Here is a 19556-nt window from a genome sequence, read left to right as displayed (position 1 = left end):
ATTATATCAGATTTCATTCACTCCAGAGTTGAAATTAATCATGTGTTATCTATAAAGATTCGTCATCTCAGTCTTTTTTCGATGGAGCAAACTTTAGCGAAGACATTGAGTCCTTAGAAGAGAGTGGTGACATATGTGATGCTTATGACGGAGGACTGGACACAAAGAATTATTTGGAGGCTTCTAGGCCGTCAAGCTTCTGAAGAAGGGACAAAGAGAAATATGAAGAGTTTTACAAATCATGATAGCATCACAAGTTCTCATGGTATACACACTTTTGGGTCCAATGATAGCACAGTCCAAGGGACAGATTCGTGAAGCTTGTTGGCTAAAATAAACAATATGTATCATGAGCTAATTGGATTGGTATCAGAGCCAAACGCTCCTTTAGTATAGTAATAGAACAAACTTCAACGAATACTCTAAATCTTTGGGGTGAGAGTGTGTACATGACACCCATAGATCGGAGGGCAGGCCAATAAAGACAAGTAATAGAAAAGTATATAGTACTAGGCTTTTAGATAAAGAGGAGGGATTTTTTTTTTTAAAATTACATAACATAATACAATTTTTTATGATGCACACACTTGTGATTCGATGATGACATAATTAAAGAAATGTCTTATCGACTAAAACGGACAAATATGTGGCATGAACTTGGTTATGAGTGGATATTAATAGATACTGAAAACATAAGTCATGAGATTGAACATAATTAATTAAGCCGTAATAAAAGCTAAGCAAATTCTATTAGTCTTGCATTTGGTTGAAAATATATGTTTGTTCAACTACATGAAAGATTATTTTATACCAAAATTGATATGGACGAACACTGATTTGTATCCATCTTAAATTAAATATTATTATAAAAAAAAAAAGTTGTTGGTGTAAAGCAATAATATAATCCAACATCATCCTCAACTATATTAAGGCATAAATGGAGTTTAATTTATCTAAATGCACACACACAAAAACTAAAGTTAATAAAATTTTAAATTTCAAATATGTCAATATCCTTTAATAATTTGTTCTATTCTGATTTTTATTTTTATTTTCTTTTTGAAACATGATGTAGCCTTAGTAGCATATATGACCCATTTGAGAAGGCATCTACATCTTGTATACCACATAAACTAATTTTGTACTTATCGATTTAAGACAAAAATCATTACGTGCCTCACACATCCGATAATAATTGTGTGTGGCATCAATTTGACTCCCATAAATAGTATTATATTCGATAGTTGGTTAAGAGGTAAATTCTTCATTCATAAAATAAATATGGTGTTTACTATTTAATTTTGTATTTTAAAATCTGCATAACTACAATATGTAAAAGTTATGAGGGAATTTATGTATCATTTTATGCACAATACAATATGTAATAAGTAATAACTCAACCTGCTTAACTGATTTCTCCATAAAATATTACATAATTTTTCATAACTAATTTATATATCATGCACCTGTCGTGTGACCCGTTGGTCCTAAGTAATGTCTTACGCGAAGTGACCCACTTAAAAAATTATTAATATCTACATAATTCTAGTCAGCCACCAACTGACTCCTATATTATTCTTTTGGGAAATGTTCCAGAGCTGGCTCATATCAATGATTCAAAATGATTATACAAAAACAGTCATTGTTGTGTCTCATAATCTTATTATTAATATAATATAATATAAAATAAGTCCATATGAGGAAATCTAATTTTTCCCAGTATAATAAAAGCCTCTTTGAACATCTGTCAGAAGCTCATTAGAACCAAAAAGGCAAAAGAAAAAGTCAATAACTAGGGGCTTAATAATCACCATACAATTTTATTTTATCAATTTTTCTTTTTTATAATCATAATGTTCGAATTAATTTACATATATTTTAATAAATTCTATGAATATTCTTCTTCAAAATAATTCAATTGAATACCGGCTCAAACCTTCATACTAGAGTATTATATTTGGGATTAATTATTTTCACAATTTGCACTTATAAAAAACATTACGATAATTAGTATAATAAAGAAATGGGAAGTGTAATTGTCATCTTATGTAGTGGTTGATAACCATATACATATCAAAATGTACACGTATCATAATGTTTGGTATACATATCAAGAATAAATTTAGATTTTGACTTTAAGGTATAAACAAGGTTTGCCGCACATTAAGATAGGCCAAAAATATTGAATAAAGTAGAAAGAAACATCTTTAGAAAGTGACTTATAATTAATTAGCTTGTTAAAGGTTATAAGAGCACGTAATGCCATCCTAAAATGAACTGGCTTTAAAATATTGTGGAATATGGTAGTCATGACATATATCATTAGGAGTGAATTTAGACGGTTGGTTATAGATTTATGAAAATTTAATAATTTTTATTCCATAATTATATTTAGAAATTTGTGAACTTAATTAGTACTTTAGTATCGATTAAGTTGAGGTTATTATAAAAATTCATAAATTTTAAATTTTATATTTGTCTCGATAAATTACAGTATCAATCTTATATATTAGGTTTTGGCCAAACACATAAACAAATCCCTAAACTTGTTGGGGTTTTCCCCTCAGGTACCTCAACTACATCATTTTCCTATTGAATTCTTGAACCACCCATAATTTGTTCCTTTTAAACAATGTGGGCTGATGTGGCACAAAACTAAAAAGCTAAAAAGCTAAAGCCCCTTCATTTCCCCCCCCCAAAACACTTTTGACCCGAAGTGCAATGGTTCTAGACGAGAAAACCCTAAAAATTGATCTTATTTCAGTGATATTTATGCTATTTACAACTAAAATTCTCAAATTTTGAAGTGATTTTGCAACAAAGGAACCTACGTCCAGGGTTGGATTGTATCCATGAGGTCTTCATTTCCACAACGACCCCACATTGACATAGCACATTTGCAGTTAAAGAAGAAGAAATCGATGAACAAGATAACTTCGACATTGGAACTTGATGATTAAGAAGAAATCAATGAAGAAGAGATATATTCTGATGAGCAGCTCCAACTTAATGATGAAGAGAAAGAAAAGAGGAGAAATAAGAGAAAAAGGGGAAGAAGATCGTTGATGGGTGGTTTAGGGATCCACATCAGCGCCTTCAAAATGTCTTCACGCGCTCAAGCGACGTGAGATCACATTTTGCCACATCAGCCCATAGTGTTTAAAAGGAACAAATTATGGGTGGTTCAAAGATTCAATAGGAAAATGGCGTAGTTGAGATACCTGAGGGGAAAAACCCAACAATTTAGGGGCCTATTTATGAGTTCCACCTTAGATTTTTATTGATGATGGGACATTCCTGCTAATATAATTTAGCAAGAATCACGTTATGGGACCAATTAATTGTTTGTTTATCACAAAAACCATGGAAAACTTGGTTTGCAATTTAGGCAGCAGCCGACGTGATTATGTTTGTTGTACTCCACGAAAATGGTCTTATAATAAACCACAGAATACTGCAAGGGTGGCAAAAGTTGGTTGAACATGTCAACTTCAAAGTGGAGTCTCATATTTGAAACCATCAACATCCATTTTCGATCGAGCTCATCTTATGAGACTTGTCTCGTGTAATTTATCTTTTACGTGTAAATTGTAAGTTGTTAAATTAGAGTGAAGTTTACCTTATACGCATTCAAAAGATGACGACTACAAATTCTTCTATGACAAAACAATAGGAAGGGTGCTATTTGCGATCCCATTTGTTAGTTGTGAAAAATAATTTTAAATAAATTTGAATCTAGTAATAACTTTGTCTCTACTCTAATAGTAATTACTAGCTAGTTATTAACAAAAAAAAAGAAGATAATTACTAGCTAGTCATATTCTTCATTAGATAATTAATCTCCAAATATGTAAGTAATATACTTCATTTAAGAGTTAAGACATAGTAATAATTTAGTAGATAAAAATACAACATTTCTAACAGCTAGTTTTAACTTTTAATGAGTTGATTACACAAATTTAGTTATAAATTATGTATATCATTCTTGTAAAATATATTAATTATTATGATAAGTACTACCTCACCGCTTCTCATTTAATTGTTAGCAGCCAGGGCAAATGTTACATTGATGACTTGATGCAATACATATATTTAGTTTAATTTAATTTAGTTTATGCGATTACTTTTTCCAGTACATATATTTTAAATTTTATGTCCAATTAAATCTTAGACAGATAAAATATGAAAGGCACTCTCGTATTATTTTATTTTTCTATGAGTACAAATGTACTTTGCTTATTACATCACTTTAGCTACAAGCCTACAACTGTGTGGTATACACGTAACGGCAACCAATTTTAAATTTAATACTTAGTTTAGATTATTTAATAACGCATAGATAAAATTAAATGATGGCATGACACATTAATATGTTCTCTCTAACTTGGGCTATATTCATGTCCTTCAAATTTGAGTACACATAATTAACTATTAAATTTATATAAAATAAAATAAAATAAATATATATATTTTATATGACAATAATACAATTTCATATAAAATATTTATTTGTACATATTCAAGATCGATGTAAAATTAAAGTGCATGTTTATATATTATGCTTAAAATAACTGCGGCAGAGTTTGAGTTTCATATAAATACCTTCCCTCCTCTTCTCCAGAAAGTTCACCATCTGATATATCCTTTCTCTGGATCTCAGCTTTCTCTATCTCTATAGATTCGACAAATTTTAGTTGTTCTTCAGTATATCTCTCTCTCTCTTTAGCTACTGCTGATTCATTCAAACATCGAAGAACTTTCCAGAAGCTCAATACAAGGAAGCTAACATATCAGTCTATGGATTTGACATTGCTGAGAAAATCCGTTATCATGCAGAAATAGAGAATCAATCAAAATGAGCAAAACTTTTGAACTTTCTGATGATTTTGTGTTTACTGTGTGAGAAGAACAGTAACGGACAGAGTGAGATTCGAAGAAAATCGATCCAGTTTCTGCATACACACACAGAAATCAATCCTAATTAGCTTAACTTTTGAATTTTCCTGATGATTGTGTTTAGTGTAAGAAGAGGAGTAACGGACAGAATGAGATTCGAAGAAATTCGATTCAGTTTCTGCATATGCAACAGATAAATCAATCTAAACTAGCAGAACTTTCGAATTTTCTACAGTGAGATTCGCAGAAATTCGATTCAGTTTATGCGCACACACTCATAGAAATCAATCCAAATTAGCTAAACTTTCGATTTTTTTCTGATGATTTTGTGTTTACTGCGTGAAGAAGAAGAGTAACGGACAGTCACATAGAGTGAGAGATCTGTGAATTTTACAGTGCGTTTGTGAAGATGTCGATGAAGAGAGAATTAGGAGAAGAGAGGAATGGAAGAGATTCACCAAAAGAGTATAAGATGAATGATTTGAGAGATAGTATGAAATCGTTGAGAAGTACCAGTAGATTAGCGATGATGGAGAACGAGCTAATAGCTGATTCAACTCCTTCGAGATTTAGCAGAGAAAACGTCATCAATGGCCTCAGAGGCCTTTCTCAAGATTTCGTCATTTATCCCGATGACAGGTACGCTTCTAGCTTTGCGAGGAGATTACGATATGAAAAATCAAATTCTTAATATTAGTGTTCATCGATTTTTCAAGTAATAAGCTTCATTTTAATAATCCTTTCTCACGTACAAAATTGACGTTAATTTGATAAAAAGTGAATAAAATTAAAATACTCCTATGTTTTAGGAGTAATTAAACATTATTATTCGAAATTAATGTGTCATTTACTTTTTCTCATCTTATTTTTATGAGTCATTTTAATTTAAAAGTTATTTCAAATAACTATATTATTTAAATATCAAAGTTAAAATTGGCAACTATTTCAAAGTTATACTTTAACATTAACAAAAACGGTTCTTAAAAATGCTTAATTCTCAAAAGACATCTAACGAATAAAAATAACTTAATAATTTATGTTTTATATTTTTTTTCAATAAATGTGAAAACAACTAAAACACAGTTAGAAAAAGAAAATAGTGGAGTATATATTAATTTATATAAATATATCTTATTATAGGAAGTGCTTACATAAATTAAAAGATGTAAATTGCAGAGTAATGTCATTTATCTCAATTTATATGACACTTTCCATTTTTCTAGAGTAAAATAGTTTTAAATTTAATCGAGAATTTATATATTAAATGTTTAAAGTTTTTTAAATAAAATTTATATTTATAAACTACGTAAAAGTACTATAAATTTTAATAATTTACAATTCAAAATATATAGAAAATATTTTTTTTAAAATTTACAGTCCAAAATAGACTCGTTTTCTTCATCTAAGTGTTACTCTAGTAAATATTTTCTGTACTTTGGCGTGGAAAAAGTTACGGCGACTTGTCGTTTTTGTGTCAGAGAATAATCGTTTTGAGTTATGCGTGATGCAAAGGACATTCATTGGGGAGAACATTAGCCAGTTTTGGCTATACACCATGATTACAACTACTACTAAACAATACTTCCTCTTTTTAGATTTTCAATATACCAGAGGATAATTTAATACATAAAATATATTACAGTAATTAATATTTAATATGTCAAACAAACTACTCCCTTCGTTATGATTCAAAATAAATTGTAATATTTGCATGGTTATAAATCGAGAAAATGACCAAAATTGTAAACTCACTTGACACATATGGAAAATCTTGTTCAGCTTTGTAAGTTAAATATGATTATACATAATTAATTTATAAGTGATCTGATTGCGCAGAAATATCTTTCACTGTTCATAAAATTTAAACTCTGACAATGATCAGAAGAAGATCACGAGATTTATGTGTGAGAGGAAAAAATTAGGAGCTGCTAGTTGGGTTGACAGGGTGGAAAGTGGGTTGTAATATTGCTGCTTGGAGGTGGAACTATAAAGTCGTTAAGTTCAAATCAATAGTGTTTACAAAATTCAAATTTGACAGAGAAATATATCATAGTAGAGTAATAAAATTACTAGATTTAACTTATTCATAATTATAACACATTTTTTTACACTTATAGGTGCATATAATATGTTGAAGTATCTTGTTTTTTGGACTGCTAATTTTTTATTGCGAGCATTTACTTATAGTTATTTTTTAGGTAAAAATGTAAACTCATAAAGTTTAATGGATTGACTTGATCATAATTATGTATAAATAACTGACTTTTTTTTTCTTTGTAATACATCATTCATTGATGAAAAGAAAAGCACATTTACTTGTATTATGAAAGTTTTTGTTGGTATCATCAATTGCTTTCTCAATCAATTATCTTTGATGTTTTAAAATTGATAATCTAGAAAACTTGATGCAGGTGGTACAAGCTATGGGATAAGTTTATCCTGATTTGGGCAATATATTCAACTTTTTTTACACCAATGGAGTTTGCATTCTTTAAAGGATTGCCCAGGAAACTATTTCTTTTAGACATTTGTGGTCAAATAGCTTTTCTTGTCGACATAGTCATACAATTTTTTGTAGCCTACAGAGATAGTCAGACATACAAGATGGTGTATAGGCGAACCCCTATTGCTCTTCGGTTAGTCCCCTTCTCCCTTCTAAGTTCTACCTTACTATTTGCACAAGAGGGGTAGTGGCGGTACCTATGCAAGTTCGACAGAACCTAGTGTTTCAGGTCAAATTCTTTATATACTTGTAAAAAACAAGTAGTATATATAAAGTACGATATACATTTTGAAAAACACACACCATCTAAATTCTGAATCTATCACTAAAGAAATTTGCAGAAGAATGTATGCATTTAAGTAAGTTAGCCTCTTTCATTGCAGGTACTTGAAATCTCATTTTATCTTGGATGTTCTCAGTTGCATGCCGTGGGATAACATTTTTAAGGTACTATATTCACTCCTAAATCCTCTCTCTAACATCATGCTTTTAGAGTTATTAATAACTTCATGCTTTTAATTTTGTAGCACAATTTAATTAGTCAATCTTTTATATAATTTGGAGATCCACCAAATGTTTTAGAACATGCAAAGCAAACATCTATTTGGCAGTTAGGTGAGAATATGATATGATTAAAACAAGGAGGAGGAGGAATTAAACTAGTTTTGCGTGACTTTCATGCTTAGAGGCCTAAAATGCTGAATAAACTGATAAAGCTCACTTGTCTTTATATGCTCCTCTCTCATAAACTTCAGTTCAAACCTAGTAAAGAGAAATGAGAACTTTCTTGCCAACAAGAGTGGAAGCCCTTTTGTCTACTTCATTTCCTATTAGTTTTTGCCTTCGGTGAAGACCAAAATTTTAAATGAGTTGATACCTGCATTTCATGTTAGATACTTGATCCAAGTAGTGCCTTTTTTACTAACGCTGTCCCGTATCAAATATTCAGGCTTCTGGAAGAATTGAAGGAGTGAGATACCTTTTATGGATTAGGTTAAGCAGGGTGCGCAGGGTTACTGACTTTTTCCAGAAGATGGAGAAAGATATTCGAATCAATTATCTCTTCACTAGGATTATAAAGCTTATCACTGTTGAACTTTATTGCACGCATACAGCAGCTTGCATCTTTTACTTTTTGGCAACTACTCTGCCTGCAGAGAAAGAAGGCTACACATGGATTGGTAGTTTGACCCTGGGAGATTACAGTTATTCAAACTTTAGAGAGATTGATCTCTGGAGGCGGTACATCACTTCTCTGTACTTTGCAATTGTCACTATGGCAACTGTGGGTATGTCGATTGCTCTCTTTCTAGTTTCACTGGCATAATTATCTGAAAAATATATTCCAGTTCTATTGGAGATGAAATTAAAAGGCTGATGATATAGATGGAATCCACAATACACAAGTTGTTACACATGATTAGACGATTCACCAGAATTAGTTGTTTTCCTCTATAAAATGGACTACTGTTGTCTTTTGTGACCGTTCGAGCAACAATCCACGATTAAAGTTGGGTGCTGGTTTTTATGACTGGGATTTCTGCCCTCTCCTAGATATTTTTCTCAGTTTCATAGGATAACTTCTTAATATTAAAAAGATTTACTTCTTCCATTCTATATTGGGGTATCACAAAGGGAAGAGGCTTTGCTGTCAAGTTGTCTTTGCCCTTTTCACCTGATACCTAAATGGAAGGTGCAGACATTTTGCCTGTCAAGATATAGTTGTTATTTTGTATCATATGATATAAGTTGTGACTCTAGATTTCATTTGAGAATATAAAGTTCTCAAACTCTGAAGTTGAAATTCTACGTGGCATTCTATCCAGGACTAGAACTGAAACCTTTTCTTCCAATTTGTGTTCTTTTTTGTCTTCTATAAACTAGAGTAAGTTCAGGATGTATAAATACCTGAATCAGATGTCTGAATAATAGAAGTATCATGAACTGCAGGTCCGAAATAGTACAAACTACAAACTAATCATGAGGTGTGACTGGTAGTATGGTGACAGTTTGGCTGACAGTGGTAGTGCTTGTTATATTTGGTGCACGTGATAATTGGCTTTTCAATCTATTTTAATCCTCTAAAGATCGCTCTAAACTTTATACCCCTAGATTTTCCTAAATAATTGATCTTATCCATTTATTCCAATATTTATGCATGTTTTGAGCTTATTAATGGAACTGAAGACACTCATTCGATCTCAATTGTGTTTTAGAGATGTCCTGTTATCTTTTTATTTACAAATTATCAACTTGGCAACTTAAAGACGAGTAGTCATAAATATTGAATAATTCACCGTGCACGTCAAGCTATCACTAGTACCATGCATATGATCTTTTCTACATTTCCGCCCTTGCACCAAGAAAAATATAAAAGAGAAAATAGGTAACAAATGACTAGGAAGAGAGCACAGATGCTATTGAAGACGGATAAATATAGATGTTCATAAGGTTGGTGTTGGCTTTACATAGTTTTGGATTAACATAAAAATTCTTTTTTGGTGAAGAGACAAACAAAGAAAAATGGTTCTTTGGGTAATGAGATTATTTTAACCAGAAGAAACTAGTTGAGGCTGTATAAAAGAAGCAAGTTGTTTGTTTTGAAGTGGTACTCATATGCTTCGAAGGAAGGTTTCTTTTGACCATTCTCTTCCTAACTCATGGCATTCTTTTTAAACCTTTTCTGGATATGTAATCACATCCTACTAATATTAGAAGATGTCTCTCGGTCTTACAGGTTATGGTGACATACATGCAGTCAATCTGAGGGAAATGATATTTGTGATGGTTTATGTTTCTTTTGATATGATTCTTGGTGCTTACTTGATCGGTAACATGACAGCACTGATTGTCAAGGGATCAAAAACTGTGCGATACAGGGACAAAATGACAGATCTTATGAACTATATGAACAGAAATAGACTCGGAAGGGATATTCGTAGTCAAATTAAAGATCACTTGCGATTACAATATGAAAGCGCTTACACTGATGGAGCCGTTCTCCATGACCTTCCCATCTCAATTCGTGCCAAGGTAAATAAACAAAAGGAAAAATCTTCATATGTGTGCAATTTGCTCTATATTCATTAAATTTCATGTACTCTGGGACATTAGAATCACAACTGGTTTGAATTCTTCGAATTGTGCTGCTTCTTTTCTGTTTTCCTCAATTTATGGTGCTATATTTGGACCATAAGAGTTAATTACAAGCTAGTTTTCCTTTGTTACTGATGGAGAGAATGCTAGGCATGTAAAGAAAGTGGCGGATCTATAATCTATACATGCTGTGGGTTCTGAAATATAAATCTACAAAATAATAATAAAAAGTATATCTATGTGGTCGGGCAGCTGTTACACCATTCGTGCAGGTCACTACTGATGCAGCAAGGAATTTCGTTACAGTTCTTTAAATCTGTTGCGAGAGATCAAGTCATTGTCAAAACAACTATTTGGTTATGCTATTTTTGGAATTGTTAATAGGGTTGGAGCAGAAAGTGATAGGTTTGCCAAAACCCACAGAGCCCCTCTGGATTCTCACAGGGTAGAAAACATCAGGCATTGTGACTTTAAAAGAAGCAAGATCAGTATGCATGGTATTATTAGGTGGGGGGTTGTTGACTTGGGAATTTATTTCGTTGTCGAAAAAGGCATTAAGAATCTTTGTTAGCCCTTCTAAAGTTCGTATTCTTTCTTGCCTTCCAGTTCGACCTTTCCTTCTCATTGCTGATGCATATAACATTCTTTCAGCAATATTGTAACAAACACTTCAACCTTTCTGCAGATATCCCAGACTTTATATCAGTCTTGCATTGAAAATATTCCTCTTTTTAGGGAGTGCTCCGCAGAATTCATAAGTCAAATTGTAAGTTATCTTCTTTGTCAGTGATTGTTTATTTAATCTCAAAACAGTGTTTGTATCGTTTTCCTGAAGAGGTCTGTTTCATTTTCACTCTAGTTGAAATCCATGATATTATATGAAATATTTTGCCACAACCTCTAGAAACTAATGGCTAATAAGATCCTTATATATTTTCTATGCTGATCCTAATGAGGCAAGAAACATAGACCCACACCATATGTTCTAATCTAAGATCCAGAGTTGCTCATGTTCTGAATTTTGTGAACAACATAATTAATTCATCTTTATTTCAGGTTCGTTTGCTTGATTAAATTGTATAAGCAGATTTACTTCTTCAATGTGCTTAATGATTTTTACATGTTATACGTGCACCCAAGGACAGCAAGGTTGGGATCCTAGGTTGAGAACATATTTGTAGAAATGGTCCTTGGTAACTTTATGGTTTTTTTTCTACGTGTAGACATGCTTTCTGCCTTATCAACCTGCATTGCCACAGTCAGCTGAATTTAGAAATAATTCGTCATGCATGCTTCTTCTCTCCTCTCTTAATGTATACCTTTGGATGCTTGCCTCCTCACACCTTTCTGTTTGATTTCGATTGGCCCAGTTAAAGAGAAAAAAGTAAATCTAGTGCTGAGGAGCTAATTTTGTGAAAAAAATTTCAGGTAACTCGAGTGCATGAAGAATTTTTCCTCCCAGGAGAAGTGATCATGGAACAGGGGCATGTAGTGGACCAACTTTATTTTGTCTGTGATGGTGTCCTGGTAATTGTTTTACTGTTATTATTGCTGCTCAGTGCTTAGCATTTTCTATCACAGCCTTTTATTTTAATATAAGCTTATATTCATTTATGGCTTAGAAAATGTATATCCTACCTTATATTAGAGGTCTCCAAACCGTATTAATATCATAGGTCTGGATCTATTATGGACTTGGTTCTCTGACTGCAGCTAAGAAATTTTTAGACCGTGATGGTGTTATTAGAAACTCTAGATAAGGAGAGAAAAATACAATAAACCTGTTTTCTAGTTTCCCATTGCTCCAAAACTTCTGCAAATCTTACAACTGCTGACTTATCAATTCATGTTTGGCATCGAGCTGTAGCTAATATTGCGAGACTCATTGTGGTTATTTTGATTCAGGTAGAAGTTGGTATAGGAGAAGATGGGTCACAAGAGACAGTAGCACATCTTGAGCCTAATAGCTCGTTCGGAGAAATATCCATTCTTTGCAACATTCCACAACCATATACTGTCCGTGTTTGTGAACTATGCAGACTCATACGGATTGATAAGCAGTCATTTTCAAATATTTTGGAGATCTATTTTCACGATGGAAGAAGAATCTTGGCGAACTTACTAGAGGTAATCTCTCTTGGGCAGCATGCCATTCTCCAGTCATACCACCTATGGTTTCTGTTGTCTCTTGGTAGTTGTACAAAAGTTGACTAGAAAAGTACATGTTCATAAATGTTAATTGTTCTTGTCCTTCTAATATTAACATCTTTTTGCATTAGAAGTACTTAATCACTCAAAAGGTCTAAAAGGAGTATTATCTGACAGGGAAAGGATCTTCGTGTGAAGCAACTGGAGTCAGATATAACATTCCATATTGGGAAACAAGAGGCTGATCTTGCTTTGAAAGTTAATAGTGCAGCTTATCATGGTGACTTACACCAGCTGAAGAGTCTTATTCGAGCTGGAGCTGATCCCAACAAGAAAGATTATGATGGAAGATCACCTCTGGTATGATTTTTTAGCTAATAGAAACATAAGAGTTTTCTGGTTCATTACTTTTTGATATTTCAACGAGTTGCTTCGTTTAAAAAAAATTATTTTCTGAATAACTATTAAACTCTTCTGAAATTAAAGCCATTTGAGTGTTTATCAGTCCATGAGTGGACCTTAACTCTTTGTTCATAATGAGTTGTTTGTTTTCCAAGCTCATCTATGTCTTTCTTGAGTGTGCAAATCTGTAAATCATGCAGCATAGTTTGGTAGGATTTATCTGTTGTAACAAATAAGGAATTCCAGATTGAAATTCTGCAGGTATTATTGGTTGAAGTTTCAGATGCTGCTTCTATAAAAATACTGATTCTGTCTTTAAGAAAAATAACCAAAGATAATGATTCTAAAAGAAGGCTGAATTTTTAAAAGAGTTGAAAAGTATTCCTAATCAAGGCTTTGTTTATGAACAGCATCTTTCAGCATCCAGAGGATATGAAGACATCTCTTTTTTCCTTGTCAAAGAAGGTATCGATCTCAATGCTTCAGGTAGGTATTAAAACCTGTACTTGACCGGTGAACTTCCTTGTTCTCATATATTGATTAATAATGTTTTTTTCCAAGTAGACAACTTTGGAAACACACCGCTCTTTGAAGCTATCAAGAATGGACACGATCGTGTTGCTTCATTACTTGTTAAGGAAGGTGCCTTCTTGAAGATTGAAAATGCTGGTAGCTTCTTGTGTACGTTGGTTACAAAAGGGGATTCAGATCTACTACGAAGGCTGTTGTCCAATGGTATTGATGCAAACTCCAAAGATTATGATCACCGAACACCGCTCCATGTAGCGGCTTCTCAAGGATTGCTTGCGATGGCGAGATTGCTTCTGGGAGCTGGTGCTTCAGTTTTTTCAATGGACAGGTACCAGTTAAATATATATTGCTATATTACTGTAGTCACTTCCTTAACAGTATGCAATCTTTAGTTTAGTGCAAGCTACCTTTTGTCATAAACTATAAGGTAGACTCATGTGCTTAACATGTCGGGAAACACAAAATTTACTTTATATTGTTGCTACCAGTATTTGGCGAATTAATTGAGGGGAGTAACTTTTTTTCTTGTTGATGATTGTTGAATCTTCCATCTGGTTACAAAGGGAGCGAAATGGATAGTTAGGATTCATATAGCCAACAATTAGTTTGGGATTAAGGCGTAACGACGTTCTAGAATCTTACATCCATTACCTATGGACCTTCTTATTCTTATTCTTTTTCAAAATTTCATTTTGTGGTTGGAAGGTTTTCAACTTTTGTTTTTATCACTTGTGACATTTATAAAGTTACAATCGTCTTTGTATGTATGATTATCCTGACAGCTAATATCTAACTTTTACTCTTGCTATTTTTGAATATAATACCCAAACGATTTGAAATCACATCAACACTTTGCTTATTTTTAATCATGTGAGAAAGTTATTGATGTTCTTCAGTTAAATGGGGAAATAGATCTTTTCCCTTTTCCTTTGGCATTTAAGAATGAAATGTCGAGCATATAAGGCCTCATGTAAAAAATGAATGCTTTTGGAATGAACTTCTGAATTTTCTCATCAGTGAATTCGACGTTGCACTAATTGATTTTCCTATTTTTCCTGTCATCAACTAAATGAGATAGAGACGAATCAAGAATGAGAATGACTTCTCAAATGTGAGGAAGATTCCAACACAATTTTCTTTATGTGAAACCTGTTCTTTTTCTAAGAAAACTCATTGATGACCTAGATTAGATTATTGTCAAGTCCATCCCGGTTCAAGCTCAAAATGCCTTGAATCATACATGATCTTTGGTCACGCTGATAGTTTTGTTCCCATATCGAGATTATTAGATGCTTAGTCAATTCTTTTCTTGAGCTTGGTGTAGTTTCTTTCCTTCAAGTTTTCAGGCTACTTGAGGTGAATAGATCATTGTGGTTGCTCTTCCCAACCATTACACTGTACTAGCTGAATTGTGCATATCTGTACTCATTTTGAAAGTATGGCTAGACGCTTAAATCTTAAAGGGAACTTGTTGTGTTGCAGATGGGGAAATACTCCATTTGATGAAGCTAGACTAAGTGGAAACAATCAGTTGATCAAGCTTCTGGAAGACGCAAAATCAGCTCAAACATCAGAATTCCCCAGTGTTTCGCATGAGATTTCAGGTATTGCAGAAGCAACACCATCACTTAAAGCAGTGGAATATATTTCTTTTTAGGAGATTAAATTATACCCTTTTTGTGGCACCACTGCTTATTTTATCTGGGAGATTCCCTTGCTCCACGCTTTCCCTTTACTAATGACCTATAAAAAATGCCAAGAAACAATAAAAAGTGACATGAAGAGGAACAAGAAAAGTGTTAGCTTAATGTTCATTATTACCTGTAAGTCATCAATCATTACTCTTCTTCCAAAACGAAAAACGGGGGCTATAACTTCTTTTCAACTAAAGTTCCTCATGTCACTAGCTATATTGTTACTTATCACCAATTTTTTTAGTTCTATTGGCTAAGCTATTTCAAGCTTGCTAACCATATAATATCCATGCATAACAGAAAAAAAGCACCCACGGAAGTGTACTGTATTCCCTGTCCACCCATGGGAGCCCAAGGACCTCAGGAAACATGGTGTTGTACTATGGGTACCTACGAGTATGGAAGAGCTCGTTACTGCAGCTTCAGAACAACTCAACTTCCCATCAGGCTCTTGTATTTTATCAGAAGATGCAGGTAAAATTCTTGATATAGATATGATATCTGATGGTCAGAAGTTGTACTTGATCAGTGAAACAACTTGAGAATACCCCATCTATACATAGTTACCCCGTTCAGCTTTGGGGTTTGTATATTTTGTCAACCTAGTTGAAGATGAAATAGAATAGCTACTCACTTCTGCTGAGTGATGATATCGCAAATAAGAAATCTTCCCACTGTAGCAATTTATGTTTCTCGACTCGAGTGTTGTTTGTAGTGATTTGGTACTTGTACCTTGCAATATCAATTTCTGTTGTTGTAACCTGAAGTCTTAATTTTACTGTAGAAGGCAGTTTTTGCGGCAGGATCTGCCGTTACTGCAGTATTTTAATATAGTTTTCAAAATCTTGAGCTGAGATTCCATGTTCTATTGTCATTTCTATATCTACTCCAGTTGTCTAGAAATCCTATATTGACTCTATTGAGGGTTTGCACATTGAATCAACAACTTCAAAATTATTCTTATATTACTCTTTTAGTGTTTATTCCCCCGGAACCTGCTAACGCACCGTGCTGCCTCTTTTACTGGGTTGAAATTTTTGGCAACCCCATGAAAGTGATGGTTAGCTTACCAATAGACAAAACAATGTGCTATGTCATATGCTATTGTCTTTTTGTGGTGTCCATAGGTCAAACCAATTCCAAGCTTTCCTTTTTCTATATTCTAACTCCTTGATGTTATTCCTTCTTGGACAAAGTAATATATACAGAGTTAAAAGTCATCGCTTCGACTAACAACGACACGCCAAATGATCCAGCCTTCCGATTCTTTTGAATCTCAGCTTGGAGGGGTTGGATTAGTATTGACATTATTGTACATTGATGCTGGAATTAGTTATTTTAATATTGACTTGATTATTATAGTATCCATACATGTAAGATACTCTTAATTTGTTTGTAAACTGTGTGCTGCTTCTCACTTTTAACTTCAATTCCCAGAATTGATCCTTTTCGGCTCTTTTGGCTTTAAAGAACACTTTTTTCTAACTTTTGTTTGGAAATGGTTTTCTCAAATTGCAATGACCTAATTGACCTATGTGTCCAATTTCACATATTCAATATGGGTGCTTCATCCATGAACAAGAAGATTTGGTTTTGTAGTCCTTTACAAATTTGTTTTTAGTTTTATATCCCTTTTTACGAGAGATCTTCATTTTTACACATAAGAGAGATCTGAAAAGGTCTGTTTCTTCTATTTAATTTGTAAGTAGTCATAAGAGATCATTTCCTCGTGAGTTTCAATATGAAAGAGTAAAATCTTATGCTCTGAATAAGGAATCTGGTTTTTGGCATTATCACCAGCAAATTCAAAAGCTAACCAGGGTTTAGTCCTCAAACATTACAAACTCATACTCAAGTTACCTCAAACTGTTAGTTTATATCTGGAGATGTCATCTAAAATGAATCGATGATAAAAAATAAAAAAGAAGAAAAAACATCAGTGCTGAAAGATCCCTCCTTTTCTTCTGTTTCTTAAAGTAAAAGAAACATCTAAATACTGTCACCAAGAATTCTTGAGTGGTTTCTCCAACAGTGCTGAAAGATACATCTCATTCAGCTCGGGTCCTCTATCCAACTTTCGCCCTACGACCCACTTGACCTTAGTGAACCCAATGCTCTCTATAAGGGGAGCATAGACTTGCTCAAATTGCTCTCTAACACAGAAGAAATGGTCAAGCCAGAACAGCCCACCTGGCCGAAGCACTCTATAGATGTCGAAAAACAAGAAGTGGAGCAGTGTTGATGGTATCCAGTTACTCAACACATGCATTGAGTGGACTATATCTAGTGTGTTGTCAAAGAAAGGAAGTCTCTGTGAAATGCTTATGTACAAAGGTATGACTCCTCTTGATGCTATAAATGTATTGAAAGGACCATTGAGATTCATAGAAGTTGTTAATATTGTTATGTTCCTTTCTCTCATTCTTACAGCGAACGTAGCTACACCACCTCCAATGTCAAGTCCTATTCTGATTGTACCAGGCTTCTTCACTGCTAGCACTTCATCAATAGAGAAGTCAAGGCCAGCTCCCTTTGTCGACAACCATCGTTTTTTCTCTCTGCCATTGAGATCAAAGCAGTCTTTGCAATCATCAAATGATTTCTGTGATTTCACCCTGTTGATGAGACATTCATAAGTTTTGCAAGTATATGCTGTCCAAACAACAGATGAATCTGATGGTGTAGTCCATAAACTCTCAGGAAGAGGGTAAGGCTCAACATATTCTTGTTGAGCAGCAGGACGGCATCTGCGTCGAGGGAGAGGCTCACAACCTGTAAACAAAAAAAAGAGAGTAAGAGATTTTGAGTAACAAATTCCTTAATTCCTTTTCCTACTTACACAATTATAGCAACTATATATACAATCAAACCTCTCTATAACAATACATTTCACTATAACAGACAAGTTCCCTTTGGAACAGTTTTTTCATGTTATGTTATACTAGACAAACAACGTTGTTATAGAGATGTTTGACTGTATAAACGAAGGAACAGTATCTTTCCACACTAACACAAACCTTTGAGAAGCAGCTTCTGTCCTAGGATCTCATCATCAGGGCAAGAACCATTGACTCTGTATGACATGTAACGACGAAGTAAATCAGGAAATCTGGTGCATGGGTGCCCAACCGGAGGAATGATACTATCAGAATCAAAGTTTGTGCTGAATCCAAATGGTAGTTTATGTGGAGATGCGAAAGCACGGAGCTCAGATGGAAGGTCTAAATCAGATGCTTGAATATCATCATCTCTAGTTTCTGCAGGCTGAACAACCAAAGGGATATCAGTATTAAGTGATGAATCAGTATCAATGGAATTATATGTTTGTTGGTATAGATAACAAGAAGAGTGCTTAAAAGTGTTAGAAATGAAAAAAGTGAGAAGATTTGAGGACACAAGAAGGAAGAAAAAGAACAGATTAGGGGAAAAAGATCTTGGCTTATGAGGTGAGTCCATGAGTTTTTTCTTTTGGTTTATCAAAACTTTGATCCCTTATATGCTTATAGATATAATAGTCAGCATGTGTGAAGTTAATTTTCTAGTCCTTAGTGAGTTCAGAATGAGCTAGTGTGTTCTTATACTCCGTTCCATCTAACAATAGTTGTCCACTTACCCTTTATGCCTATTTTACCCTTGTTATTACATACTCCCTCCATTTCATATTAATTGAATTGTTAAGGTGTTTCACATCCTTTAAGAAAAGAAGATTAAGACATAAATTAGGCTTAACTTTCCATTTTTACCCTTATTAATTATTATCAAAATTATGATTAAAATAACTAAACATTAATTAATAACTAATTCCAATACTAACTAATGAAGGGTAAAATTGAAAAAACATTCTAAAAGTAGTCTTGAAAATTGAACAATTAAGTTAATTTGAAAAAATGAAAAATGTCTCAACAATTCAATTAATATGAAATGGAGGGAGTATTATTTATCATCTAGCACATTTCTCAAAGCATTAAATTTAATAAATTCAAAGGATAATATAGTACTCTCTCTGTCCCTAATTACTTGTCCACTTTTACTTTTTTAGTTGTCCCTAATTACTTGTCCATTTTGACAAATCAAGATATGACAAATTTTTTTATCTATTATACCCTCAATTAATTACTTTAAAAATGGAAAAACTTCTTGAAAATCTTAAATTTTTAATTCATCTACTTCATAATTAATAGGGGTAAAATGATAAACTCATTATGTCAATCATTATATTTTTAATAGGTGTGTCTATTAAAAAATGAACAAGTAATTAGAGACAGATGGAGTAATATTACCCGTAT

General features: G+C 33.2%; 2 protein-coding genes across 2 annotated transcripts; one reads left to right on the top strand and one right to left on the bottom strand.

Annotated features, from left to right (window-relative positions):
• The first annotated feature begins 4531 nt into the window (after positions 1-4531).
• On the top strand, positions 4532-16124 carry LOC102595275 (potassium channel SKOR-like). The gene is made up of 13 exons (XM_006360318.2): positions 4532-5535; positions 7308-7532; positions 7783-7846; positions 8349-8688; positions 10137-10432; positions 11181-11261; positions 11924-12022; positions 12401-12622; positions 12821-13003; positions 13456-13531; positions 13610-13904; positions 15059-15180; positions 15571-16124. Exons 1-13 carry the CDS (start codon positions 5306-5308, stop codon positions 15810-15812), a joined length of 2475 nt encoding a protein of 824 aa, XP_006360380.1. The 5' UTR covers positions 4532-5305; the 3' UTR covers positions 15813-16124.
• Positions 16125-16214: 90 nt separating this feature from the next.
• On the bottom strand, positions 16215-18903 carry LOC102594943 (uncharacterized). The gene is made up of 2 exons (XM_006360317.2): positions 18288-18903; positions 16215-18042 (listed from the first exon to the last, which is right to left on the bottom strand). Exons 1-2 carry the CDS (start codon positions 18724-18726, stop codon positions 17270-17272), a joined length of 1212 nt encoding a protein of 403 aa, XP_006360379.1. The 5' UTR covers positions 18727-18903; the 3' UTR covers positions 16215-17269.
• Between the last annotated feature and the right edge of the window lie 653 nt (positions 18904-19556).

This window comes from Solanum tuberosum, unplaced genomic scaffold (assembly GCF_000226075.1).
Source record: "Solanum tuberosum cultivar DM 1-3 516 R44 unplaced genomic scaffold, SolTub_3.0 scf00323, whole genome shotgun sequence".
Lineage (NCBI taxonomy): Eukaryota > Viridiplantae > Streptophyta > Magnoliopsida > Solanales > Solanaceae > Solanum > Solanum tuberosum.
The sequence above is the reverse complement of the archived record's forward strand: the minus strand, read 5'-3'. Positions and strand labels throughout refer to the sequence as shown.

Bases quoted from the DNA above. Each gene is read 5' to 3' on its own strand.
- LOC102594943 (XM_006360317.2), bottom strand. From the start codon at position 18,726: ATGGACTCACCTCATAAGCCAAGATCTTTTTCCCCTAATCTGTTCTTT. The intron at 18,043-18,287 runs GTTTGTGTTAGT...TTTTGTTTACAG, and splicing joins ACAGAAGCTGCTTCTCAAAG to GTTGTGAGCCTCTCCCTCGA.
- LOC102595275 (XM_006360318.2), top strand. From the start codon at position 5,306: ATGTCGATGAAGAGAGAATTAGGAGAAGAGAGGAATGGAAGAGATTCA. The intron at 11,262-11,923 runs GTAAGTTATCTT...AAAAAATTTCAG, and splicing joins CAGAATTCATAAGTCAAATT to GTAACTCGAGTGCATGAAGA. The intron at 12,023-12,400 runs GTAATTGTTTTA...ATTTTGATTCAG, and splicing joins TTGTCTGTGATGGTGTCCTG to GTAGAAGTTGGTATAGGAGA.